The following is a 26,952-nucleotide window of genomic DNA, read 5'->3' on the forward strand; positions in this document are numbered from 1 at the left end:
CAGATGAGACTCCAGCCCTGGCAGCAACTTGATTTCAGCCCAGTGAGACCTCGAGAAGAGGACTTGGCTAACCCTCGCCTGGCCTCCAGACTCAGGACACTGTGAGATAAGATACTTATGTAGTCTCATGTCACTAAGCAGTCATTTGTTACACAGCGATAGAAGACTAATACACAAGGGGCCCCCACTGGATGGGGGTAAAATGGACCCAGAGGGGCAGGTGACTCATCCAAGGTCATCCAGCTTGTTAAAGGCAGAGGCCAGGAGTTCTTCCTCTGCTGCCTGCGCTGAGCAGGGGTCAGGTCGGGCCCCCCTGCCCTCCCCCCACGTCCTGGTCAGCTCCTTCCTTCCCTCGGGATGGTCACTGTCCCGAGACCCTGGGGCCCAGCACCTCTATTTTCTTGATGATGCCCACATCCAAGCCCGCGACGTAGAACTCCTCCACGGAGCCACAGCTGAAGCCCCTCTTCCCTCGGGGAAAGTCCAGCCAGATGCGGTTACTGCGCTTATCCTCCTCCCCGATGAGTAGAATGAAGGCCCGGCTGTCGGTAGCTGCGTCCTTGTGCTTCCCCGTGGTGACTGACACATAGTAGGGAATAACTGCAAGAGATCAAGGGTACCCCACCTCAAGAAGGGCCAGGTGGACCAGGGCGGGTGCGTAGACTTGGAAATGACCTCTGGAGGCACTGATCGCAGCTCCCTGCCTCCGAGACAAAATGCAAGAGAGCTTTCAGACTGGCAAGCTATGGTTGGCGTCTACCCTCCAAGGAGGGAGGGAGTTAATAACTCCCAAGTGAAAATTAAAGAGAGCAGAACTGCTACATCTAAAAGCCCATGGGGGAGGGTACAGCTCAGTGGTATAGCATGTGCTTAGCATGCACAAGGTCCTGGGTTCAATCCCCAGTAGCTCCGTCAAAAATAAATAAATAAGCCTAATTACCAACCCCCCCAAATAAATAAAGGTTTTTTTAAAAAGTAAAAAAACATAAGTAAAAACCCTGTGGACCAATTATCTTAGTTGTACCTAGCACTCCCATGTAAAGCAGGGTAAGGGTAATAACCTCTACCCAAGTACAGGGGTTAGATGCCTGGAAAGCTTACCGTGGTCAGCAAAAATGGGGTTGGCAAAAGCAAGGTCTCATGGAAAGTGGGAACTTAGGGAAGAACAATAAAATAGTATTATATATGTAACATGGTGAATGGAAGTTCTAGAAGGCATTCATTTCTAAAATAAACCAGGTAAATCAGCATTAAAAACTTGCTTGGGTAATACATCATAGAGCTAGGGGTAGTCATGATATGTCAGATGTCGGGAAAATTTCCCTTGAAAGGGTCTGACTCAACTGGGAGGAGCACCTTTCTGCCCTTTATCCTTCCATTCATTCTGCTTGGAATGTGGATGTGATGTCTGGAGCTCCAGCAGTCATCTTGGAACCATGGACAACCTTTAGGATGGAAGCCATTTGTAAGATTGCCAGAGTGATCAGGTTGAAAGAGCCTAGATCCCCGACTTCACTGGAGCTGCTGTATGGGTCCTAACTGCTTCTCTTTGAACTTTTATGAGAAAAGAAAAATCCCTCATTTGTTTAAGCCACTATCTTTAGGTCTCTGTTACTTGCAGTTACTAACTGAAACCCTTGGAATTTGAAACCCTTCTCTTGGCTCATCTTCCTGAACAGCTTGGGAGCTACTGCCCCTAGTGTAGTGGGTATTATATAATCTGTAGCCCTTTGATAAGTTTCCAGACTAGAACTTCTTGGCTGGAATTACCCGCATTGTTTTCTACTAATGGCCTCATTTCATCTTTACAAGGAGAGTACCAGCAGCCCTTCCACAATTGATCATGGTGCTCAATTAAGGAGAAGCACTTTCTTGTGGGTCCTGTCTAAGCAGGTAGAGTATGAAAAGATTGGCACTCTCTGCTCAAACCCACAGACCCACCATGTTGTCTCCTGGAGAAAACTATTATGGTTGATGTGCACTTATATCTAAGAGAACTAAACAGAAAAGCAGTGGACTTAATTGTTCTAATCCATGAACATGGGATATCTTTCCATTTCTTTGTATTATCAAGTTTATAGTTTTCAGAGTATAGGTTTTCAAGTGATTATCAGGCTCACTCACACATGCCACTGTGGGATGTGGCAGTGCCATGAACTGGTCAGATGCCCAGACCTGGGCTGGGGCCAGATCATCTGAGTTCAGCTTATGGCTCTGACACTGACTAGCTGTGTGATCTTGGACAAGTTACTCAGCATCTCTGTGCCTTGGTTTCCTCCACCATAAAACAAGTTTGCCGAATTTAAACCTGGCAACAACTCAGGCAATTAAAAGTCATGGACTATTTCTTTACCATAGTCCTCCTGACTTCCTTTTCCTCTCTATAAAAGAATTCTCCCTCCCTCGCTGTGCAGGGACTTGCATGAAGTTTCCATGGGTGCAAACCTCAAATTGCAATTCTCTACTGATCCCGAATAAACCCATTTTTCCTGGAGAAATAACTGGCAGTCTGTTTCAGGTCAACATCTCTCACCCCACAGGGTTGTCATGGGGATGGAAACAGGCAATAGGTGTGAAAAGTGTGTAAATTACAGAGCATTAAATGTAAGTCAAGTGATGGTGAGGTGAACACATGGCTGTCCAAGAACAGCTTAAACACATTTCCCTGCGCCCATGCCTCCTCTGATGAGCTCGCTGCTGGGCTTACCCGGGCCCTCCTGAACGTAGTCAGCCATGGGCCCCGTCACGGTGGCGACGTCGATGTCCGCCATCTTGGAGCTCAGCGTGATCTCCCAGAAGTCGGCGGGGCTGCTGCAGTTGCTGCTCCGGTCCCCGGTGTACTCCTGTCGGGAAGGGCACACCCAGGCCCATGTCACCCCTGGCACCCTGTGTTCCACGGAGCCACCCAGGTATGAGGATGACAGCGGGTCATGGCGGAACCAAGCGCCCGGCTGCCTTTCACGCACCTTCTCATAGAAGAGCCTCTCGAGCCGCCCGTCCTCCTTCTTCAGGGACAGCCAGCGCCCACACAGGAACAGGAACTCATCCTCGTTGGTGTCGTTCCAGATCTCCACCTTCTCCACGTACCAGTCGGCGCACCACTTGGTGTTGTCGTGGCGGAGCTTGATCTTGTAGATGACGCCCAGGTCGGCAGCCTCAATGATGAAGGTGTCGGCCTGGGGAGCCCGGACGTGGAGACTGGGGAGGGGGTGCTCCCCACCCCCACCCACTCCAACCCCATCCATCCAGGGTCATCCACCCCCTCAACTGTTGTGTTGAACACAGCTTCCTAGCTGGGAGTGGGGAGCCCCCCCGGCCCAAACCCCCTAACAGAGAGATACTGGTGTTCCAAGGCCTCACAACGGCTCCAGTTTGCAGTCCAGCTCCTCTTGGGGTAACCTCTGTGAGTGTTTGGAAGACGGACCCTGCCGAGTGCTGTGAATGGGGGTGAACAAGCAAGGGTGCTCCGCCCAGTCCTGGTACCTGGACATCCTAAGTTATGCTGAGTATTGGCATGAGTTCAGGCGGGAGGCTGGAGGGTAAGAGCCATGAAGAGGTGAAGTCTTTCTGAATAATGAGAGGGGTCTGGGAATTCCCAGGGGGAAGCTGGCAGTGGGAGGAGCCGGGCCGCAGGAGAGCAGGCAGAGAGGAGCGGGGCTGTGGTGGAGGCAAGGCTGGGGACAGCGCAGGGGACAACACCTGGACTGTGGGTTCATGAAGGTTTTGGTGTGGGGTGTGACATAAGGCCCTCCTCTGTGTCCCTGATTATATCTTTAGTGAAGTGACCCTTGAGTACTTGCATTGTTTCAGGATTGCTTAGTGAGATACGGAGCTCCAGGCCTTGGGGGAAGTGGGTCAAAACCCAGGTTGAATGCAGCAGGCAGGAGCCTGGGGAGGCAGAGGAGGGACAGGTGACCCTGAGTGACACTCACTTTCCTTCCAAAAGATATGCTAAGTCACTATGCTGAGTGCTAGGAACCCAGGGAGGACAGGATGCTCTCTGCCGTTCCTTGGAACAGCGCAGGTGGTGGGAGCAGCCACCTGCCTGGGGACTAGAGGCAGGGCTCGTGAGACATGCCAGGTGGCAGCATTAAGCTGAAGGCTGGGGGCTGGGCCTTCCAGGCAGCCGTGGCAGGTCAGGCTGCCGGCTGAGGAAACCGCAGGTGAATGGCATGATGCTGACGGCAGGTGTGGACCTGCGAGGCCTTGGGGCGCCAGCGAGTGGCTGAGTCCATTAAAGCAAAAAAGAGCACACCCTATTACATGGCAATTCCACTTTGCATCTGGGGGTAACCTTCATATGTGCACAAGGATGTGTGCTGAGGATAATTTTACAGTGGAAAATTGGGACTCACCTAGGTGCCCAGTGCTTGGGGAATGGCAAATAACTGTGGCAATGCTGCGTACGGAATATCACAAAGAACAAGCCAGCAACCTGTACTTGACTCTCCTGACAGAGGATTTTGAAAGTATCCCATCGTCTGCAAGCTGAGGAAGTAATCATATAAGGTGATGCCTTTTATGTGAAAAGTTAAAACCACAGAGCAGCACTGTGTATTTCCTCTGGGCATATGTGCATGGATGCAGAGAAGAGGCTCAGAAAGACTTGGAGACAGAAAAGAGTGGGGGGCATTGGAAACTGGGGCCCAGGGGTCTGCAGGGGATAGTCCTGCGCAGGCTGGCCAGGCAGGCAGTGAAGGATCGTGAATCCCATGAAGGGCTCAGGCCAAATCTGGGATCGGTGGGGATCCCTGATGTGTTGGAGAGAGAGAGTGAGTCCACCACCTTTGGAGAGATTAATTGGGGAAGCCTGGAGGGTGGATTGGATTTCAAGGGACTGGAGAAGGGAAACCAGGCTGGTTCAATAAACAAGGTGAGATAAGAAAGGGCTGAGTGGTGGCGGAGCTGATGGAGATGATTCGAGGGTTATTCAGAAGAGAGACTCTCCAATACCTGCTGATTGCTTGGATACGGGTGTTGGAGGGTGATGCTGACAGGGAGAGGGGTATTGAGGGCGACTCCTGGATTCTGGAGCAGATGGTTAGAGAAGTGAAAGCTTTTAGACGCTTAGCAGTGAACTTAAAGTCCTACATCATCAGCAACTGAGCAGGAAGTAGCTCCATCTCCCAGGAAGGGATGGAAAACTGAAGGCAAGGAGAAGAAAGCGACAGGGCACAGTGGGGCAAAGACTTTCCTGATGTCACAATTGCTAAGAGAGAAAAAAAATCTGAATCTGAGCACAGAGGAGCATGGATTGCATCAGCTTCATTTATACTTTCATTCATTTACTCACTCAACAAATATTTATTGTGCCTACTCTGTGCCAGGCTCTGCGGATTTAGCCATGAACAAATGTCCGCCTATCAGCTGTGTGGCGCACACTGCCGTCTGATAGTGCATTTTCCAGGTACTGTGACAAAGGCAGAGGAAAGGCGGGCTCTTCCAAGCCTCAGCGACAGCCGGCACTAACAAGGAGCTAACTACATGCCAGGCATGGTTCTAGGCACTTTATAGGTTTAAATTCAGTGAACTTACTTTATGGTGGAGGAAACCGAGGCACAGAGATGCTGAGTAACTTGTCCAAAATCACACAGCTAGTCAGTGTCAGAGCCAGGAGCTGAACTCAGATGGTCTGGCCCCAGCCCAGGTCTGGGCATCTGACCAGCGCATGGCAGTGCCACGTCCCACAGGGGCGTGTGTGAGTGAGCCTGATAATCACGTCCCTACTTTAGGATCAGGGACACCACATGAGTCTCTTGACCTCTTTGGAATTCTATTTCTCCAAAATGAACAGACCTCCTATTAGGTACCTTACAAGTGTGGCAAATAATTGTATCTTGTGTGTGTGTGTGTGTGTGTGTGTGTGTGTTGTTAATTATTTCTCCCTGATACAAAGTGCTCTTATATCTCTTGTCCAGTTTTTCAGTCTGGGGGTCTCAGTAGCAATCACATTACTATCCCCACTGCAGAAGCCGTAAACCAAAGCTGAAGGTAAACTGGATGATGGAGCAAAGGCAGCCCTGGGGCCTGACTCTCGTGGGACCTCGTGGCCAGGCTGGGGCTCCTTCCAGGTGGCCTGGCTCATAGGGTCACCCGCCCACTGCAGACCCGTGTAGATGACATCTGCTTTCTTTATCTCAGAGCTATTTCCTTCCTCATCAAATGGTAGATGTTTCGACACTAAGGGGTCATGCCCAGCAGAGGCTCAGGCTTAAGGAGACCCCTGATAAACACCTGCTGGTTGGTGCAGAATCCCCAAGTGCGCACGGCCACGGGCAAGCCCACAGGCTGGGTTAGGAGCCAATCACCTTGCTCTGATCCCCATGGACACAGCGCTGCCTGTGGGGGGTCTCTGGCAGATTTAGGTGACCAGAGAGGAGTCAGGGAGGCTGAGGAGCGGTGAAGCGGGGACGGCAGAGGGGCCCGGGGGAGAAGCTCTGGCAGGGAGAGGGAGGCCAAACTGGCGGGAAGGGAAGTTTGGACGGATACCTTCCTTTTTGTAAAACTAGTTAGGTCAAAGCTGGCAGGGCCTTGGACACCAGCCAGTTGTGTGGTTTTCAAGGCTTTTTGTAGCCACAGAGCTCCCTTGCTTCACAGAAGGCTTGCCTGACACCCCAATACACAGGCCAGGCCAAAGTGGGCCCACGTGGGAGGAGTGGGGTGACTGTCTGGCGCCCCCACCCCTCTGTGGCTCCTGTGGACCCTGTGCTGCCCGGGGCTCTGCACAACATAGTTTAGCTGATTCACATCAGGCTCTTTATTTCACAGCTAAGGAAACTGAGGCCAGAGAGGCTCAGTCATATAAGAAATGGACGGCAGAATCTGGCCTCCCAACCCCCGTCTCAAGCCTCTGTTGCTGCAGCCCCTACGTGCTCTGTGCTCCTGACCGGCCCGCAGTGAGCTGGACTCTCCAAACACAACCCAGATCCATACAGCCAGCAACCCGGGGCTCAGACGGCCTCCTGCTTGCTCAGGCCCCAGCCCCACCTCACATGCAGGACCCAGCGCTCGTGCACAGGCTGCATGAGGCAAATGCCCACATGAGGGTGCATGAAATCTCACAAAGTTCCCAGACAGCCTGGGGGGACCAGAAAGGCTGGTCCTGGGATGATAGGACCCAGAGGAGGCGCGGGGTAACTCGGTGGCCCCACCTACCGTTCCTTTCTCGAACTTGTTGGTGCGGTTCTCTGACTTGCTGAGGTATCGCTCCCCGGTGTCCCCGAGGTCCCCGTAGATGGTGATGTAGACCCTGGCGTCTGTCCCTGCCCCAGGAACATTTCCTGTGAAGATCTGCACCGAGTACAGCACAACTGGGCGGGCAGTGGGACAGACAGCAGACAGAAGGACAGACAAAGGGAAGAAGGGGTGGCACCATTTAGGTTTGGGGAACTGGATTTGTGGGAGGTATGAAGCTTGCGGCTCAGTCTTTGAGGAGAACTTAGGGTTCTCCTTTTGTCCACTCGATTACGTGCATTCTGCTACAAGTCTGAGTGGATTCATCATTGGGAAGTTGGCCCATCTGATCTGGACACAGGTGGCCTTGAAGAGACCCAAGGGAGGGAGACTTTTCCAGCCTCCCTCAAACCATCCACCCCTCCAGCCGCCTACAGCATCCAGGGCGGGGGGGAGACTCAGGAAACTGACACACGTGCACACCGTGGTCACTCAATCCACCTGCCACGCCACACTGACAAGAATCTGCCTTCCCATTTGAGGGTGGCAGGCCTCAACGCCAGATCCTTCTGAACGGTTTATGGAAAAAAATCAAATATTTCTGAAACACTAGCTTCCCCTCGGTGTCCATTTCCTTATTTTCATTTATTTGTCAACCCGCCACCATCCAGCGCCTTCCCCCAGGGAAACCCCTCTCACCAAAGCCAGCGCCACTCTCTCTTTTGTCTCCCATGGCCTTTGGAAAGGGCTCAATAAATACTAGTGGGACAGTTGTTAACAATTAGTAAGGAAAATTAAAACGAACATGGGCATGTTTTTGTTTTGCTGCTGTGGACGCATCGGGAAAGAGTAAAGTAGCTTCGTCCTCAGCCTCCAGCCCAGGGGGAAAGGCAAGTCTTTGCTTTTAGGAAACTTAAGAAGTCTTTGTCCCCTCTCCATATTCCTTTGTCCTGGGAGCTTTGGAGTTTCAGGTGAGGAAGAGGGGCCTTCGCTGCATTGCCCGCAAGGGGAGGGATCAACGCTGTGGCTTGGAGGTAAAAGGTGGAAGTGGCCCAAATAGGAGGAAGCCCCGGTTCCCCAGCCTGGGAGCAGTTTCCCCAGCCAGCTCCAGAACCCCTCCCTCACCTGCACACAGAAACCCAGTAAGGAGACGGCTGCCTGGCTTATCAGGGGACTTGAAGCAAGGAGGCCTCAAGGCTGAAGAGAGGGTCATTTGACAAAGCCAGGGTCCATGGAGAAGCGTTTCTGGCCACCCAGAGAAGTGGCATCTGCTTGTCGGCAGAGAGCAAGCAGCAGCAGTGCCACCATGTGGCAGGAGGCCACAGGTGTAGCTGGTACCCACCCTGGACTAGAGCCTCAGGATTCTCATAGGACCCTAGAAAAGGAGACCCTCCTTCCCTGCAATGAGGGAGATGGGCTTCCTTACCAAACCCTTGCAAGCGGGCTCAGGACCATGTATGATTAAATTTAGGAGAGTAAGGTGATGTGAGCTGTTCATACCCAAGGGTATGGAACACATTCATGCCCACAACATGGTGCTTATTATTTGCCTCCTTTTCTGTTGAATTCCATGGCATTATTCTCTCTTGCTCTCTTTCTGCCTCTCTGGACACTTCCTGAGCCACTGAACAGGTTCCTAATGGTCTGCCCACCCCTGGATGCCGCCATCTCCGGGTTCCATCCACTTCCCGCCACAGCTCTCATCCTGGGTGCCGACCTCTTTGTGTTCCCCGAGGCTGTGTCTCCAACCCAGTTCCCTCCTGTGCCCTGGATCCACACCCGCATCACTGAGGGGACATGTCCACCTTGACTAAGACACAGGTCACAGACTCACATCCAAATCTGAACTCTGCCCCCTCTTCACCCCCTTTTGCATCCTCCCCATCTCAGTCACCCCACTCAGTGCTCTGCTGCCCCAACCTCCTTGGTGTACCATGAGAGCCGCTCTCACCCGCCTGTCCCCTCCAGGGCAGGAACCAGCCAAAGGCACAGTGCACCCCCTCCCACCTCACTCAGCTCAGTGCAGAATCCAGCCAGCATTTCACCTGTGCGTTAATAATGAAAATCTCTTCTGTTATCTAAAAGAGTCAACATTACCCAAGCCTATCTGGCTAATACCGGTGCAAAGTAATATTAGGAATCTTGTCACAGTTTGTACACCACAGGGGACTGTTCTCATCCTCCTCATCTTGTCTCCCCATCCATTTCCTGGCTGTGCATTCAGCCCTGCTCCACACCTGGGCGGGACCTTTTCCAGGAGCCCTTGTCCCAGGGTGGGGTGCTGTGTCACCAGGGTTGTGATTAAATGGCCTTCCCGCTCCTCTTCGCCCACCGCCACCACTCTCTCCAATTCCGTGGGAATTAGGGAAACTTACTCAGCTTCTGGGAGCTGAGCAATGCGGTTGTGCAGTCAAATCCAGCTATTTCTGGATCCTCCTCCCTCCCCGTCCCACCAAGGCCACCCAGCTCTCAGTGGAAAGACGGTTCCCTAGAAACGCCACCGAGCACAGAGTGGTCTGTGGTGTGTGACTAACACAGAGCAGTCAGTGCACTGCTGGGATGACTTTCCCGGGCGTCCTCTGGGATCCAAGCAGAAAAGAGAATTACCCCCCAGATTCAACAGCAAAGCAAATTTGGAGAAAGGGAGATGGGCAGGGAAAGGCACATTTCTGAGGCAATCTTTTTTTTTTAAATCTCTAAGCAAGTGGCAATTCAGATGAAAGGAAATGTGAGAGCTATGGCGGGGGCTTAACTAAGGCTGAAGATGGAGCCGGGAGCGATAAATCCCACCCGACAGGAGACGGGAAAACAGGGGCTCGTCAGATGGGTTAGAAGAGACAACCAGAAAATGGTGGTTCAGAAGCAAAGGAATGAGGGCAAGAAGTGTGGTCAGGCTGGTGCAGATACTGCAAAATAAACCTCATCAGTGAGGAACGGGCAAGGGGAACTGGCACAGACAGAAGAGAAACCGTGACCTTGGCCGCGGAAGCTGCAGCCAGCCCCTGAGAACAAATACACCTCAGTTCCAGTTACATGTAAGTCCAGGATGCCTTTTGATTCACTCCCAGTTGGGACAGCTGGATCCAGCAAGAGCAGAGAGGACCAGGCCCTGCAGATTAGTAGCCAAATTAACCAAACAAAGGGAGAGAACAAGGGCCGGTGTAGGCCAGGCACAGGAGAGCACATATTTGGATGTATGATCAATCGTCAGACCAGGAAAGGATCTGAGCGCAAACCTCAGAGTGAGATAAATGGGACATTGCAGAATAGCCCTGCCGTTTATTAGCTGAGTGAACTTCAGCAGGTTATGTAACTTCTGTGAGCCTCAGTTGCCCTCTCTACGGAGTGAAAATAATAATAAACTCGGCCCCTGGGTGCAAAGGCTCCACCCTGCACAGGGCAGGTGCCCCGCAAGCTGCTGCTGACGGAGAGGAAGGTGATTGCACCACACTTACTGTCCAGAGGCTCCTCCACTTCCTTGTAGACTTGCCGTAAGGACCCGTCTTTCATGTACTTCTCAGTGAAGATGTCGTAAGGGACCAGTTCTCGAATGGTCTTCTTGTCATCCTCCGAGGTGGCAAGCCAGCGATCACAAGGGAAGGTCAAGGTCTCCGTGCCCTGGAGGGAGGAGGAAAGAGGCAGCTGAGCCCTTAATGTGGACACTGCCAACTTCACTCGCTCATCACCATGTCAACATTCACAGGGACCAAGGGCAAGGGTGATGGAGCCCCACTGACAGTGCAAAAGCCACAGGGGAGCCCTCCCAACCCTGCCCCGATTCTGGCAGACCCAGTCTTACTTAAAGGACTTCCCCACCCCATCAACGGTAGGCTCATGAAGGTGGAGCTCCCCAGGTCACTTAAAAATAGATACACAAACCCCATCCCGGAGACACAGACTCAGCAGGCGAGGGGAGGAGGCTCTGTATTTTTAAATTGCTCCCAACTCACACATACCACGGCCGTAACTGAGAGCTGCCTCCCAGGTTTAGAATCCTGTGGTTTTGGACTGTTTTCTAAGTCATTTGGGTGCATTTCTTTCTCAGAGTTGCCCTTGAGTCACAGGAAGGGCACTCATTAGTAGCATGGCCTTGGGGGTGGGGAGCAGAGACATGGGTTCCCAACCCTCCTCTGTCTCTGGATTTGTGCCCAGGAGTGGGATTGCTGGATCATATGGTAAGTCTATTTTCAGTTTTTAAAGGAACCCCAAGGCTGTCCGCCATAGTAGCTGCACCAAATTACATTCCCACCAACAGTGTAGGAGGGTTCCCTTAATTTTTTTAATGATGCTCATTCTGACTGGTGTGAGGTCATACATACTTCACTGTAGTTTTGATTTGCATTTCTCTAATAATTAGCAATATTGAGCATCTTTTCATGTGCCTGTTGGCCATCTGGATTTCTTCTTTGGAGAAATGTCTAGTTAGGTCTTCTACCCATTTTTTGATTGGGTTGCTTGCTTGTTTTTTTTTTTTTTTTTTTTTTGATATTAAGCTCTATAAGCTGTTTGTACAGTTTGGAAACTAGTCCCTCATCACAGACCCTCCTCCTTGATCCATAAACCATGTTCTAAAAGATCCTGCCTTGGTCCTGAGTTAGTTTCTGCACTCTGAGTGAACAGGGTACATTTTCCTTAGATGATTTTTATCTCAACATTTATAAGGCGGCAAGTTCTTATAAGGAATCTGCTGTGAATCCCTTCTAGAAAGGGGCAAAAGAAACAGCAGGACAGATCAGTCAGAAACTCACATCTTTATCTGGGAGGAGCCTGCGGATGTCCACGTGGGAGCAGTGCCACCCAGGATTTATGCCTGTATTGTTATGGCCAATCCGAATTTTTTCAATGATTTCTCCCACGTCTTCTAACTTTGGAAAGGAGAAAAAACACCAGATGTCGGCTGAAGGGTCCAGGAAAGCGCACCCTCAGCAAAACCCTGCCTCCCCAGGGCATCCACCCTTGAGTCTCTTTGAATTTCCTGGGGCCACTTTCTCCCAGTAAGTCCCTCCTGTCCAGTCAAGCCAGCCCCGCTCTACCCTACGCATGCCACACTCATACCTCCCTCCCTTTCTCCCCACTTAAAATCAGCCTAGATTTCAGAATTCAGTTTAATCAGCCTCAGGGAGACTATCTCGCCTTTTCAGGGTGGAGTCCAGCTCCCTGTCTTTTACCACTTACCATGAAGTAGCTGCTTGAGAACTGGCTTGGGTATCAGAAGATGAGTCCTGGTACCACCCATGCCCTGTCTTGCCAGCCTGCCCTTCTCCTTGGCCCCTAAGAACCCCCTCCATCTCCAGCCACTCCTTTTCTGTATCAGTCAAATTCCAGTCCCTCAACCTTGCCATTCTCTTGCCACAGGGCCTTTGCATATGCTCTCTCTGCCCCTTCTCTTTCCTCTTCTTTGCCTAAACCAGTGTTTGCTCAACCTCATGGTTCAGGTTTCAGGCTCAAAGATCACTGCTTCAGGGAACCCCCTTGACCACCTTGAGAAAGTTAAATCTCTTTCTGGTAGCTCCGGCAGCATCATACAGTCCCCTTCCCCAGCACTCCTCACAGTCAGAAGTGTGCGTTTACTTGTGAGGTACTTTCTCCTCCACCACTGAAAGCCACAAGGGCAGGCACCACATCTGTTTTTGCTCACCACTGTATCCCCAAAGCCCAGAACAGAGCCTGTGATCCAGGTAGTCAGTTGGCAGAAAGGATGAAAGAATAAGTGTTTCCTCATCTGTTAAATGGATGTGACAAGGTCAGCTGGGTTCTCTCACACCCAGGGTTGAACCTTAACCACCATGGTGTCTGTGAAAGTCAGTCCTCTTGCATGAAAATGCTGATACGTCAGTGCCAAAGTGAGTCCCTGAAATTCAGGAGCTGTCACCTCTTGTCTCTCTTGCCTGAAGCCTATGGGCACAAGGCACAGGGGAGGGACTCAGCAAGGAATGACCGATCCCCTGATCCTTCCCTCGGAGCCCTCTAAGGAAACGGTGAGGTGGACAGACACAAGGCAAGGCGTCCACTCAGCTGGGACCTGCCACCATGGCTCTCTGCCGGGCTGTCCTCCGTCATCCCACCAGGTCCCACTCCAGGGCCTCTGGGAGCCTCTGGGGCCTCTCCCAGTGAGTTCTCCTGTGTCATGTTCTCCTCTGAAATGGTGCTGGCGTTCCGGTTCACACTCTGCTCATCCCTATGGGGATCCAGGCAATGACAGACAGGAAACAGATGAGGAAGTCAGGGCAAAGGGAAAAGAGGGCAGGGAAATACGGTAATAGCTAGGTGCCCTGGCTCATGGGTGGTCCATGGAATGCATGTCTTGAGGTTCACTTTGACTTTGGGGGCGAAGAGGGGTGTGCAGACTTGAGTTCCCTGGCAGCTCCTCTGCACGGCTACCTGCCCGGCCTGCTCCATCAAGTTCTCAGTACTGCAAGGAGAAGGCACAGCCAGCTCCGGGTGGATACAGGCCCCTGATGAGTGACTGGCGTCTGAACAATTGATTGAGTCGTTCATGAAATGTGAAGCCGCTATAACCCTAGACAAAGGTGACCTGGGAACGAACTGGAACAGCTCCCCCAGTGCTTTCCTCTCTCCCCACAGACCACCCACACTCAGCAGCCAAGGGGGGCCCATTAGCACTGCTTGAGGAACCTCCCCTGCTCCCATCCCCATCCTCGTCATTCCCAGTGGCAGCCCTACTAGCCGTGTGATCTAGGCCATCACTTGAACTTCCAGGCCTCAACTGCCTCATCTGTCAAATGGGGAGAGTAACATCTGGCTCAGCTGAAGGCGGGGGTGTAGGCAGGGCAACCTCTCGAGGTCAATTCTGGCTCTAAGATTGCAGATGTGCTTCCGTGGCCAACGATTCTCTCCTTGGAAGTAGCTGGCGTGGTGCCCCTTTGCTGGAGACACTGTGACTTGCCAAGATGCTGCAGCTGCTGTCGCCTCTGCTGCCCCAGCCCCTCCGGCCAGCTCGGCCATGCTTTGTCAGAGAAGTGCTGTCCCCTGAGAGCCCTGGGCTTTCTGAATTATTAAACAGACATCCCTGACTTCACCAGGCCTCAGTCTCTCACAGCAGGAGAAACAGAGATGCTTCACAGAACGGAGATGCTTCTCAGAACCCATCTCTCCCTCTGTCCAGGGGCCTCTCTTCCTCCTTCCCTGTCCCACCTCTGGGGTTCGAGTTGTGTGGACCTCAACTTCAATGGTACTTTTTCACCTGAATCATCCAGTCACTCAGTCGCGAGCCATGACCCCTCAGAGAGCAAGGAGGCCTTTAGGGGACGGCTGGCTGTGGATGGCAGACCTCGGAGCTGAACCCTGATGTCTTCAGAGTCAGTGGGAACCTTGGGGTTCTCCCGAGAGGTGAAAGGGTTAAGCAGGGAAGGCTCTGGAACTGAACAGCTTGAGTCCCAAATTGCGGTTCTGCCGTTCGCTAATTCTGACACCGTGAGCAACTTTCCCAGGCTTCCTGCGCCATTTCCACCAGAAGATGGGACAATTATACTACCTAACGCTTGGAATGGTGATGAGGGTTAGATGAGCTGATCCACATGAAATGCCTAGAACAAGTCGGCACATGGGAAGCGCTCAGCAAATTTTGCTATTACTGTTATTTCTCCAGCCAATCCCTGTGTCTGAGGATGAGGCCGTGGCGGGGAGCAGGGAGGCGTGCTGGCTGGTGACTTAGAGGCCGAGCAGAGCCAGAGCCCAGGGTCATGGGCTCACAGTCCACCTCTTACCTGAAGATCAGTGGGAAAAGAGAAATGGAGACACAGGGACACAAAGCGATCTCATTTGTTCCTAAACTCTCCTACCCCGCCTCCACACCCAGATAGATTTGAAAAGAAAAAAAAAAAAAAAAAAGGCAACAAATTACTGGCAATTTATAGCTGCCTGTTGGCGGGTTTCATTGATAAAACTCGCCGGAAGTCGCGCTGGGGTGTAATCACGGCTCGGGCCGCTGCCGGCATCTGGCTGGGATGACTCAGGCGCCGTGACATCTTTGGTGGGTGAGGCGTTGCTTTCTGTAGGTCGATGAATCACCCTTGAATTTTCCCTGTTAAAAAACTCCACCAAGGTGGCAACCTTCCCACAAGCGATGACTGTTTCCAAGAAGGAGAGGAGGGAGCAGGGAGTCCCCAGGACAGACGCTGGCTGAGGAAGAAGCAAGGGGCTCTGGGCTTTGTCTCCTACCAGAAAACAAGGGGCGTGTTTCCAAAGGCCCCCACTGCCTGGCATGTCCAGGCTCCCCGGGCTCCCAGCTCCTGTCCTCAGAGTCGTCCCCCTTCAGTCCTGCTGTGTCCGGTCCTCTATCCAAGTCACATCACTCTCCTTCTGTCCCCTCTGACCAAGTGTCAAACCACATGCTGCGTTTACATCCACCTCCAGCCCTTGGCTACCACGGTCCCCTTGCTAGGCATGCCTTCCCTCCTGGTTCTTGCTTATGCCCGCTTTCAGGGTCAGCTCAAGGCCACCGCTTCCCGGGAGCCTTCTCCCTTCTCTGAACACCCACAGCAGCCCAGTCAGCCTCACCGTTTGCCCCCTTCATGATAGGCTGGTCTACTGCAGGGGCTAGGAGCACATATTCTGAGTCAATCTGCCTGGCTTTGAATCCTGCCTTAGCTGTGTGATTTTATGTAAGCTACTACACTCTCTGTGCCTCAGTTTCCCCATCTTTAAACAGGGATAATTACAGGGCAGTTCTGCTATGAGGGCTAAGTGAGTTAATACAGGTAAAGCCCTATGACTGCACCTTCTTACCCTCATGTCATATTGTGATGATCACCACACTCTCTCATTAGCCTCATAGGAGGCCTGGGGTTCCCCAGCTGGACTGCAGGCCCCTTGCAGGCATAGTCTGGGTCCTTTTCTTCTCTTGCGTCTCCCACCCAACTGGGCACACAGTGGAGTGCACAGGGATGCACTGGACTAAGTGTACAGAATACCAAGCTGCCACGACCTAATTCCACAGTAAGCATGGAACAGCAAAATCCCCAGGTCGGGGCTGCGGGGGGACCCGAGGAACATAAGGGATGCTCTTCTGCATCGGGTTGTTTGGCCACAGCTTGGCAGATGAGGGGAGACACAGTTATCTGATGACCAAGTCTGGAAGCCAGCTCTCCTCATGGATACTTGTCTGTTGTTAGTAGCCCTGGAGATGCCCCAGTGGAACTGGAATTGTGTATCTAGTCTCCCCAAGCCCTGCCCACTCATTACTGCCTTTGATCTGGACACTAGCCCTGCAGGGACAGGGTGAGGTTCACGGTCCTCCTGGAGACTCGGATGTGCTGAGGCTCAGAGAGGTTGGATGAACCGCCCGTCTCTCACTCACTGCAGCCATCAAGTGAAAGGTGCATGCTGGGCTCTGGATGAAGGGCTTCTCCTCCTCCCCGTCTTCTGCCTGCCCCCTCCCCCAAGTCCTGGCTTCCCCAGCAGCCTGCTGAGCCCAGGTACCTCCACTATGAAGCGGGAGGCGGACTTCCTCTCAAAGAACAGCTTCTGCTCCCTCTTGTTGGTGCACAGATACTTCTGCTGGGTGCGCACGGCATCACAGCCATAGATGACGAGGAAGATGTTGGCGTCTGTCCCAGCAGCAAAGACGTCGCTGGTGTACAAGGTGATCTCGTAAGGGACAACTAAGGGTTGGGGGCAGAGAGCAAAGTCAGAGAGGACGTGAAAACAGGAAATAAATGCAGGCAAGGTAAATTTCTTCACCAGCTGGCCCCTTGGCCAGGGAGCTGCTAACCAGGTACCTGAAACTTCACGCGGCTGCCTAGCAACCACAGGGTAGGGGAAGATGTCCTGTCCTGCCTAGCGCCCTCAGACCAAGGTCTCTGTGCCTCTCACATCACAGAGCTAGTAAAGCAGACTGGCCGGAAGCACGGGCTCTAACCTGATTACCTTTGTGACCTGGGCAAGTCACTTACAAGCCTCGGTTTCCTCATTTGTAAAGTATTCCCAGTGTGGTCCTTAGCTGTAGACACTCTATACACAGGAGCATTATATTTCAGGGAACAACTGCCAATCGGATTAGCCAGTCTACAGTGTGAGAATCCTTTCTCTTCTCTCCCCAACCCCTGCTCCCAGCCTCTCACTCACTCCACACTGGCCCCCCTGCACCCCCCAACACGGACTTCCTGATGACATTAGTGGAAGGGAAGTGTCAAGACTTCACCAAATTATTCTGCTTCCTCCTTTTCTTTAGCTGGTAAGGCAATTACATTGATCTTCTTTGCAAGTTCTTTTTTTCCCTAATCAGGATAAGATCATATAGTGATATGTTAATGACGGAGGGAGGACTGGTGAGGGGATTGATAACGACCCCTCACTGTTAGACCTTTATCTTCCCTGTTTTGGGTCTTACAACCATCCTGAATTATTATCTCTATTTTGTAGAAGAGGAAACTGAAACTCCAGACAAGTCAGGATCTCTGCCTGTTGTCACCAGCTGGTTTGGGGTAGAATTTGGAATACATCTCCTATTTCCTTTCCCTGACTCCAGGGCTCTGTGTACAGCCAGCAAAGGGCCTAAGGAATTTATAAAAGACGAATGAGACTCCAATCACCAAGGTGAGTCTGGCCAAAGGTCAACAGTGGATGAGGGATTGGGACCAAGCTGGGGTGGTGGGTGATGGGGTCCAGGAGGAGGTCCAGGCTCGCCATGCAAGATTCCTTACATGGTGTGTACCGCCTTGTCTGAAGCTCTGCGTGGAAGAGGTCCCTGACGATGGCCCCATCATCTTCATTCTTGGCCAGCCAGCGGCCACAGGGGAACATCATGCACTTTCCAAGAGATGGGGCGTCCACCTCTACCCAGTCTACAAACCAGCCTGGAGCCTTGCCTGGAGGGAAGGAGACATGGAAACCATCAAAAACCTCTACACAGATGGTTTCCTCTGCATAACCTCAGGGACTCCAAGCATCCTTCCTTACTTGACAGCTGGTGCCCACAGCTCCACTGTGAACATGCCATCCCTTTTGCTTACAGCACGGCTTACATCATTCCTGTTAAAACACGCACCCAGTTGAAGCTGGGTCACACTCCAGGCTCTTGTCAGAGAAATTAGCAAGAACCAAAGAGCAAGGGGACGAGATGACAGGAAGCAGAGTCTGATGGAAGAGAAGTAAGCCCTTGTCCAGACTTCCTCTCAAAGAACAGCTTCTGCTCCCTCTTGTTGGTACACAGATACTTCTGCTGGGTGTGCAGGGTGGAAGGCAGTCCAAAAAAGGGTGGGAGGTAGCCCCAAAAGGGAGCCCAGAGATGACAGGGAGAGCCCGCATTAACGAGGACTCTATAATTTCACCCAGTGATGGGTGACACGCTGAACTCCCTGGCCCCAGTTCGTGATGCATGAAGGGGAGGGAAATCAGGGAAGGACTGACGATCCTCCTTGGGGAAACGAGCGCTCAGTCCCGGGGCAGAAGGCAGGCCTCCTTCCTCAGGCTTAGCAAACATAGCTTGAAGACCAAGAAAACGAGTCCTATTTTACTGAGTAAGAACAAACTTGGGCAACTCCTTTGTCTGGCTGCAGTGTCAGTGGGTTCTGGGAAGGACTGGCTCCATCAGTGGTTTTCAAAGTGGGGTCCCCAGACCAGTAGCTTCAGCATCACTTGTGAGAAACTCTTAGGTCCCACCCCAGATCTACTGAATCAAAGACTGTGGGGGTGGAGCCCAGAAATCTGTGTTGTAACAAGCCTCCCTCGTGGTTCTGATACACACTCAAATTTGAGAATCACTGTTCAGGGATTCTCAAATCTGGCTGCACAGTAAAGTTTCTGAGGGTGGGGGTTTGGGAAAAGCTTTAAAAATCGCCAGTGTCTTGGCCCCACCCTGACCAATGAGACCAGAATCTCTGTGTGCAGCAGGGGTTCCACCAGGCTGAAGGGACCAAGGAAACCGTATCAGTACGGAAGGCAGGTGACATCCACATCTATCTCAGATTCTTTCCCAGACACCCTCAGGGACCTGTCCATGGTCCTCATGTTCTTAGCTGGGAACAGAGGGGAGGGAAGTCAAACCTGAGTTGTCATGGCCAATCCTGACTTTCCACAGGTCTCCCAGGTCCAGGGTCTCCACTGTGAAGATTTCGATGCTGTCTCTCTCAAACTTGTCGCTGTTGGTCTTGGAGGATTTCAGGAGGGTCATTCCTGCCGACCACATGAGACCTTCAAACATAGTCTGATCACTTCTTTTTTTGTTTGTTTTAATTCTCGGCGTGGAGGGTAAGTAACTAGAATTTGTTTCCTTGTTTATTTTTAATGGAGGAATTGGGGATTGAATCCAGGACCTTGTGTACGCTAAGCACGCACTCTACCACTGAGCTATACCCTCCCCTTCTGACCACCTCTTTTGGTCTCTCCTCATAATGACCAAATTTCTGAACTTTCATCATATTTAGACTGTGCAATTACCATCCACTGGGCATTTTTGGCACTTTGTGTGTGTGTGTGCCCTTTTATTGAGCTTTGCAATAACCCTTTGATGTATGTATTTTTATTTCCAGTTTGCATCTGAAAAAAGGAGACTCACTCAGAAATTAAGTGTCTTATTCAAGATCATCCAGGAGAAAATGGTGGAGTGCAAGTCACACACTTCAGTGACAGAGTCATCCTCCCATGATCCCGGGGGAAACAGGGGCTCCCCTGTTGGGATGGGGTACGTGGGAATTCTCTGGAGACTCTTCCTTGGATGACAGGAGGTCCCCCACAAGCCTGGTCCGTCCTGGGACTCTGGCTGCGGTGTCGGTCTGAAATTTAAGGTTGTCTCAGGGTCCCTCGCCATCCCCTCCTGCCTCAGCATGCACCACATTGCCTTCAAGTCAGTCTCCTTAACCCTGTAAGTCCCAGCCCTTGTAGGAAGTCTTCTGGTAATCATAGACTCACTGTAGACTGGTTTCAGTCCACAAAAAGTCAGACAGACCTTGGTTCAATCATCTGGGTAGCCTTGGGCAAATTATTTAATTCTCTGAGAGCTGGTTTCTTCAAATGTCAAAAGGGGTGGTCTTGGTGCCTTCCTCATAGAGTTGTTGTGAGTCTTTACTAAGACAGTGACTGTCAAATGTTCGAGAATGTGCCTAACACATAGAAATCCCTTGGCAAATAACAGCAGTTGTTAGGGCCCCTCAATTTCATTGACCGTGGTTCAGTAACTACTCCAATGACATACATTTGTAAGTTTTGACCAAGTTCACTCATTATATCTGCATTATCTAACCTATTAAATAATAATAATAAATGTTTTATTGAGTGTCATTTTGTCTCAAATATTTTACGTGTTCAGTTTCATTAAATCCACAACTCTATGAGGCATGCACTAGTTTAATCTCCATTTTACAAGTAGAGCAAACTAAGGCACAGAGAGGTTAAACAACTTGCCCAAGGTCACACAGCTAATAAATGGTAGAGCAGAAGTTTAAACCAATCAGTCAAGCCTGAGTCCCTGCGCTATCACCACACCACTGTATTAGCAAGTGGGCACCCCAAAGTCGGGGATTAAGCTCCTTCATTCTACAGCAATTCTTGGCACAAAGCTGCAGACCCACAGGATTTTGAGTACATACATGATGACCACTTGAGGGAATGGTTCTTCCCTCTGAACTCTGCAGAATGGCTGGACAGGTGGTCCAAGTGGATGGCTGATGCCAACATTACATGCCCTCTTCTCTGACTACCCTGACCAAGATTCTAGAATGACTCCAAGATTCCTTGAGCATCTCATATTGAGAGTACCATGGAACCTACTGACTGAATCTCATTGGAGGTTGGGAAGAGCCACCATTGCCCAGGTGGTTACTGAGGCAGACATAGAGATGCTTCTGTCTTTGGAACAGAAGAAGCAAGCTGGCAGAAGAGACCACTCACTGTCTGGACTGAGGAGCCCCTTCATTACAGTTTTGAAAGGCAAACAGAGTGACACCTCAAGGAAGGGCACAGGAAATGGTGAAAACTTTCAGAAAGACCTGGACAAAGAATCAGCCACCATTACCAGGGGGAGAGGATATTGAAGGGAAGATAATTCTCATGGCTTCCAAACACTTGTAGGTGGGAGAGGTGGCAATGAGGGCAGGAGAGAGGGCAGGGCTCTCTGCCATCAGAGTGCAGTAGGACTGACTGAGTAAGAGTTTAGGAAGAAACTCTTACAAGAATCAACATTCACAACCAAGGTAGACAAGTCACATCACCCAGAGATTTTTAAGAAAAATGGAATTGCCTTTCTCTGATGGGGCTGGTTGCATGCAGTCTTTCAAGAGTCAGAGGTGCAGCAGCACCCAATGGAGAAAGGCTAGCCTCCTTAATAATGGCGGGGAAAATGGATCTCTACACGTAAAATGATTAATTTGCGTCCATATCTCACTCCATACACAAAAATCAACTCAAAATGCATTACAGATTCAAACGTAAGACCTGCAATTGTAACTCCTAGAATAAAACGTAAGGGAAACACATCATGACATTGGTCTTGACAATGACTTTGCGAACAGGATACCAAAAGCATAGGCAACAAAAACTCAAATTAACAAGTGGAACTACATTAAACTAAAAAGTTTCTGCACAGCAAAGGCAACAATCAACAGAGTGAAAAGGCAACCGACAGAATGGGAGAACGTATTTGCAAACCGTGTACCTATGAGAGTTTAATCACCAAAACGTACAAGGAACTCCTACAACTCAAAAGCAAAATAACTCATAACCCAATTTAAAATGGGCTAGGGATTTAAACAGACATTTCTCCAAAGAAGACATAAAAATGTCCAACAGAGCATGAAAAAAATGCTCATTGTCACTAATCATGAGGGAAATGCAAATCAAAACTACAATGAGATGTCATCTCACACACGTCAGGAGGCTACTCTCAGAAAAACAAAAGACAAGTGTTAGTGACGATGTAGAGAAATTGGAACCCTTGCACACAGTTGGTGGGAATGCAAAATGGCGCAGTTGCTATGGAAAACAGTATAAAATTTCCTCAAAAAATTAAAAATAGAACCACCATATGAACCCACAATCCCACTTCTGGGTATATATCCAAAAGATTTGAAATCAGGTTCTTGAAAAGATATTAGCACTCCCATGCTCATTACAGCACTGCTCACAATAGCTAAGATGGGGGGGGGAACCTAATGTCCACTGACAGATGAATGGATAAAGAAAATACAGTATACACATACAGTGAAATATTAATCAGCCTTTAAAAAGGAGAGTCTCCAATATGCAAAAATGTGGATGGTCCTTAAGGACATCATGCTAAGTGTAATAAGTCAGACACAGAAAGACGAATACAGCATGACTTCATTTAAATGAAGTATCAAAGAGACATAAATCAAAGCCTGGAATGGTGGTTACCAGGAGCTAAGGATAGGAGGAAATGAGTTTTTAATCAACTGGCATAAAGTTTCAGGTTAATAAGCTCTGGAGATCTGGGGTACAACACATACCTATAGTCAACAATAATGTATTGTACATTTTGTCTACTGAAATAAATGCACAGCCTAAAAGTTGAAAGTTATGTTTTATTCGGCAGGAGGACTCGAGCTGGGATGACAGCCTCTCAGATCGCTCTGAGAAACTGCTTCAAAGAGGCAGAGGAGGAGCTAGGATTTGTAGGAGGCTTACAACAAAGACCAGGTCAGGCAGTCAGAACATTAAAAGATTACTTGTTAACTGAAGAAAACCAGACATCTCAAGTTAAAGAATTTAGCACTTTTCTATGTATGGGAGGCAGCAAACGTTTGGGATCATTGAGTTCATTCCTTTGACAAGCATCTAGCTATCTAGGGCCAGTGTCCTGTCCTTTCTTACTGAGTCCCAGCAAAGCACACCGCAGAGGCCAGGCTGTAGGCTTGTCTTCACTGGGGGGTGGCTGCAGCGGCTGATGACTTGATGGCTTCAGCATTCTTTGTTTACTGATATGGCTTGCAGTATTTTTTGCTCACAATTTAAAATTTGGTGAGAAGATAAGTTGCATGTTAAATGTTCTTCCCACAATAAAATAAAATAAAACAATAAAGGGAATTTTTTTTTAACGTTTTCTTAATAGAGAGAGACAGAGGCATGACCAGGATTTCCTTGGAAAGTTCCACTGAATCTCCTAGTCTCCCTGGAAAGGAAAGTCTCAGTCCTGTATTGCTTTCTTACCAGTGTCATCTTGAGTGCCAAAGAGCGTGATGAAGACGTTGGCATCTGTGCCCGAGTTCTTCTTGTCCCCAGTCTTTATGGTCACTGAGAATGTGGTAGATTTATCTGCCGGGAGAAGAGCGTGAAGTGAGTGGTAGATTGCACCTCCTGTGAAGGGAGGAGGCAGAAAACTTCCTGAGCACTTTTCCATGCTCACGCTGACCATTTCTATAAGTCCCTTTACTGCAGCATGCGCTGTTCTGCAGTTGCCTTTAGTCTGGAAAATTTCTGAAGGCAGAGATGAGGCCCCCCACATCCAGCTCACATAGGAAACCCTCAGTCAATAAAGTTGTAGGATACTTAGGGAAGACTTGGGGTGACTGTGAGGTTCAGAAGCTCACCAACCAGGAGCCCTGGCCTCACTCCTCCAGGGTGGGAAGTTTTAAGGATGCAAGTTTCAAGGAAGGGAGCTCAAGCATCATTGAACTATTGAAAGTCCATTCTTTCCCTTGACAGAAATATATTGAATCTATAATGTGCCCAGAAGAGAGGACACAAGACTAAGTCAGAACCAGCTATAACCCATTCTGTCCTATTCTGTCCTATTATTCTATTCTATTCTTTCTTTTCCATTCCATTCCATTCCATTCCATTCCATTTTATTCTATCCCATTCCATTCCATTCCATTTTATTCTATCCCATTCCATTCCATTCCATTTTATTCTATCCCATTCCATTCCATTCTGTTCCATTCTGTTCCATTCCAGTCCTGGCAATAACTTCATGCCAAGTCATGTACTTTACACCCAGCCTTACGCCCCCTTCATCTCCTCATTCTTGCCACGGAGAGGCGACTGGATAAACTGCCAGAGAAGGAAGTGCCCAGAGGCCCCAGGGGGAGGGAAGATGGAGACCTGGGGGAGTGGGGAGAGACAGAGGGGAGGGATGCTGGAGGAAAGAAATCAGCTCTCATTTAGAAAACCTTTCTGCTCCAGGGCCAAGTTGTCGAGGGGGTTGCTGTCACCACCTCCCCCGCCCTCCTCATCCTCGCTTGGTGGCAGCACATAGGACTCGTCTACTGGCAACAGCTCCCTGGACAGCTGGCCGTCATCCTCCTCCACCGCCAGCCAGCGCTGGCATGGAAAGTAGTACCTGTGAGGATGGGGATGAGGAAAGGTTGGGACGGTCTCCTTGCTTATTGTGTTTGTTTTATGAGGGGGTGGTAGTTGGGTTTATTCATTTATTTCTCTTTGGAGGAAGTACTGGGGATTGAACCCAGGACCACGTGCACGTCAAGCATGCGCTCTACTACTTGAGCTATACCCTTCCCACCGCTGGGGAGGGCTCTTTGGAAAGGTCTCCTGAAGGAGTGGTCTTGGGCTGAGAAATGAAAGGACTTCATGGGGCCCAAATGCCCTGTCTCCCCAACCCCACCTCCGGCATTGTTCTCCCATCCTACCGAGCCTGGGAATCAGCCCCATTAGAGCCACTTGCCTGGGACAGACAACACACATGAGGTGTGGTTTCCAGAAAACCTGTTGAAAATGGCTGTGCAACAGTACCTGGGCACAGCAGACCCTCAGTCAGGGTCATGTTGGAGGGACCTGGAAGAAGAGGGGCTTCTGGGGACTGTTCCTGCCTTTTCTAGAATCAATCTGTTAGCCAGAGCAGAGAGTATTGTACACAGCAGGTGCTTAATACCTAAGGATTGAATTTACGAGTTTTAATGGAATGACCCAATGATGCTTCTGGAAGGCACAAAGAGTATGGCCTAGGAGCTGGCACAGGAGACAGCTGGTACCATCCGGAAGGGAGGTTAGAGTCAGACTCCTCACTGTAGAGGCTGACCCAGCACAATGGCAGGAGACTGCAGTGACAAAGGACTCGCCTGCAGAGCCAAACTGGGTTTGAATCCTGGCTCCGCCACCTACTGTCATGTGAACTTGAACAAGTTTCTTTACCTCTTTGTGTAAGGGTTGCCAGACTTAGCCAATAAAATCACAGGACTCCTAGTTAAATTTGAATTCTAGGTAAGCAACGAATGATGTTTCAGTATAAGTGTATCCCATCCAATATTTGGGACATACTTATACTAAAATATTATTTGTTGTTTATCTGACATTCAAATTTAATTGGCCATTCTGCATTTTATTAGGTAACTCTCTGTGGAAAGAGGATAAAATTGCCTTTTGTATAGGTAGTTGTGAGAATTACATGAGTTAAACATTTTTAAGTGCTTAAAAAATGTCTGGCTCTTGGTGTGCGCTCTTGGTTAAGAATTTACTAATACTGTTGTGCTTGTTATTATCACTATTATATTTCCTTTCTTTCTCTTCAGCCCATGCCTGGGATCTCGGGAAACTATGGGCTGGACAGTTCCCACGGGATCCCTAAGCTTCCAGAACAACTCAGCAGGTCTGGGAATGCAGCTTGTCTCTAAGTTGGGGCTGTTCCACCCCATCTGCACCCCTTCTCCACCACTGTCCAGATGCATAAGCTGCATTCAGGGACTGGTCGAGGTCTGGAGAGGTGGGAGCATCTCTGTCTGGGCTCCATATCCCCCCACAGTCCTTACTGCCTTCCCGTGTCAGCACGTTAGAGCAGCAGCACCAGAGAGCGCCCCCCACAGGCTCGATAGGACACAGAGAAGCAACCGTGCATTTAATTAGTTGTGGATTTAAAGGGTGGGAGGAACTCAACCTAGGGAGATATAAACTAAATTGCTATGAAATTAGTGTTTAAGTGAAAAATGAATATTGTTCCACTTCTCAGCCTTTAAATGCCTGAATGGGAAAGTTAAATTTTTGTTCAATCAAATAATTTATGAATACTAGTCTTTTGTTCTAAATTACAGCCAATTAAGGGAGAGAGAGAGAGAAATAAAGAAAGGAGTGGAGTCGGGACGGAGGCAGAGACAATGAGAGTGTGGGAGGTTGGAGGATAAGGACAGAGGGAGAGAGATGCATAAAGAAAGAGTTGGGAGACTTATTCCGGGAAAGAGAAAAAAGTCAGGAAGACCAAAGAGGGAGGGGACAAGCCGTCCCACACCTGTGAAGAGCGCATGCGTGCGGGGAATCAGGGGCTGGCTTCTTGGTGCCCCCATCCCTGCCATCCCTGAAACACCTGCACTGAGACATTAAAGCCCCTCTGCGTGGCCCCAGCTGCAGCCTCCCAGGCAGCTCACCTCTGGATCCAGCTCCCTGGGCAGGAGGGCAGGAGCCAGGACCGGCCTGAGTGCTGGGCATCCAGCCTCTATCTCCACAGCTCCAGCAGGCACCTGCTGGGTGCAGAGGACTGAGCCCCTTCCCCTTTCTCCCACAGGAGTAAATCCTGCTCAAGCAGGTCTGGGGACAGGAGTCAGTGGGGATGTTTTTAGGAGCAAAGGAGAAGAGAGACATTCGGGTCTTCTGGGTAGGTAGGCTCACCACTCCACTTAAGCAAGGGCTGTGGAAGGAAGAGCCAGGGCTTGGATCAGCAGGAGGTTTAAACTGAGCATTGAAACAAAGCTTGGGGCCACCAAAAGTACGAGTTTCACTTAAACATGAAACTGGAATGAACGGATTGCAAAACTGACATTTGTAAAATGTACATAACACATGGCCTTTCCCATTTTGTGCATAGAGACTGGAGCACGTCAAATATAAGTCTACTGGCGATACTGGCAGAGCAGTGTGGCA

The 26,952-nt window shown here is 50.2% G+C and overlaps 1 protein-coding gene across 2 annotated transcripts in view; it reads right to left on the reverse strand.

Annotated features, from left to right (window-relative positions):
• The window catches only part of LOXHD1 (lipoxygenase homology PLAT domains 1), a 152,397-nt gene that overhangs the window by 35,800 nt on the left and 89,645 nt on the right, over positions 1-26,952 (reverse strand). For both annotated transcript variants that reach the window (XM_074355238.1, XM_074355237.1), the window contains exons 22-32: positions 24,258-24,427; positions 23,296-23,400; positions 19,180-19,308; positions 17,838-18,002; positions 16,615-16,796; positions 11,922-12,038; positions 10,629-10,791; positions 7,156-7,310; positions 2,967-3,176; positions 2,708-2,843; positions 392-600 (exon numbers count right to left, since the gene is read on the reverse strand). In XM_074355238.1, coding sequence (XP_074211339.1) covers positions 392-600; positions 2,708-2,843; positions 2,967-3,176; positions 7,156-7,310; positions 10,629-10,791; positions 11,922-12,038; positions 16,615-16,796; positions 17,838-18,002; positions 19,180-19,308; positions 23,296-23,400; positions 24,258-24,427 — 1,741 coding nt within the window. The remainder of the gene's footprint in view (positions 1-391; positions 601-2,707; positions 2,844-2,966; positions 3,177-7,155; positions 7,311-10,628; positions 10,792-11,921; positions 12,039-16,614; positions 16,797-17,837; positions 18,003-19,179; positions 19,309-23,295; positions 23,401-24,257; positions 24,428-26,952) is intronic.

Source organism: Camelus bactrianus, chromosome 30 (assembly GCF_048773025.1).
Source record: "Camelus bactrianus isolate YW-2024 breed Bactrian camel chromosome 30, ASM4877302v1, whole genome shotgun sequence".
Lineage (NCBI taxonomy): Eukaryota > Metazoa > Chordata > Mammalia > Artiodactyla > Camelidae > Camelus > Camelus bactrianus.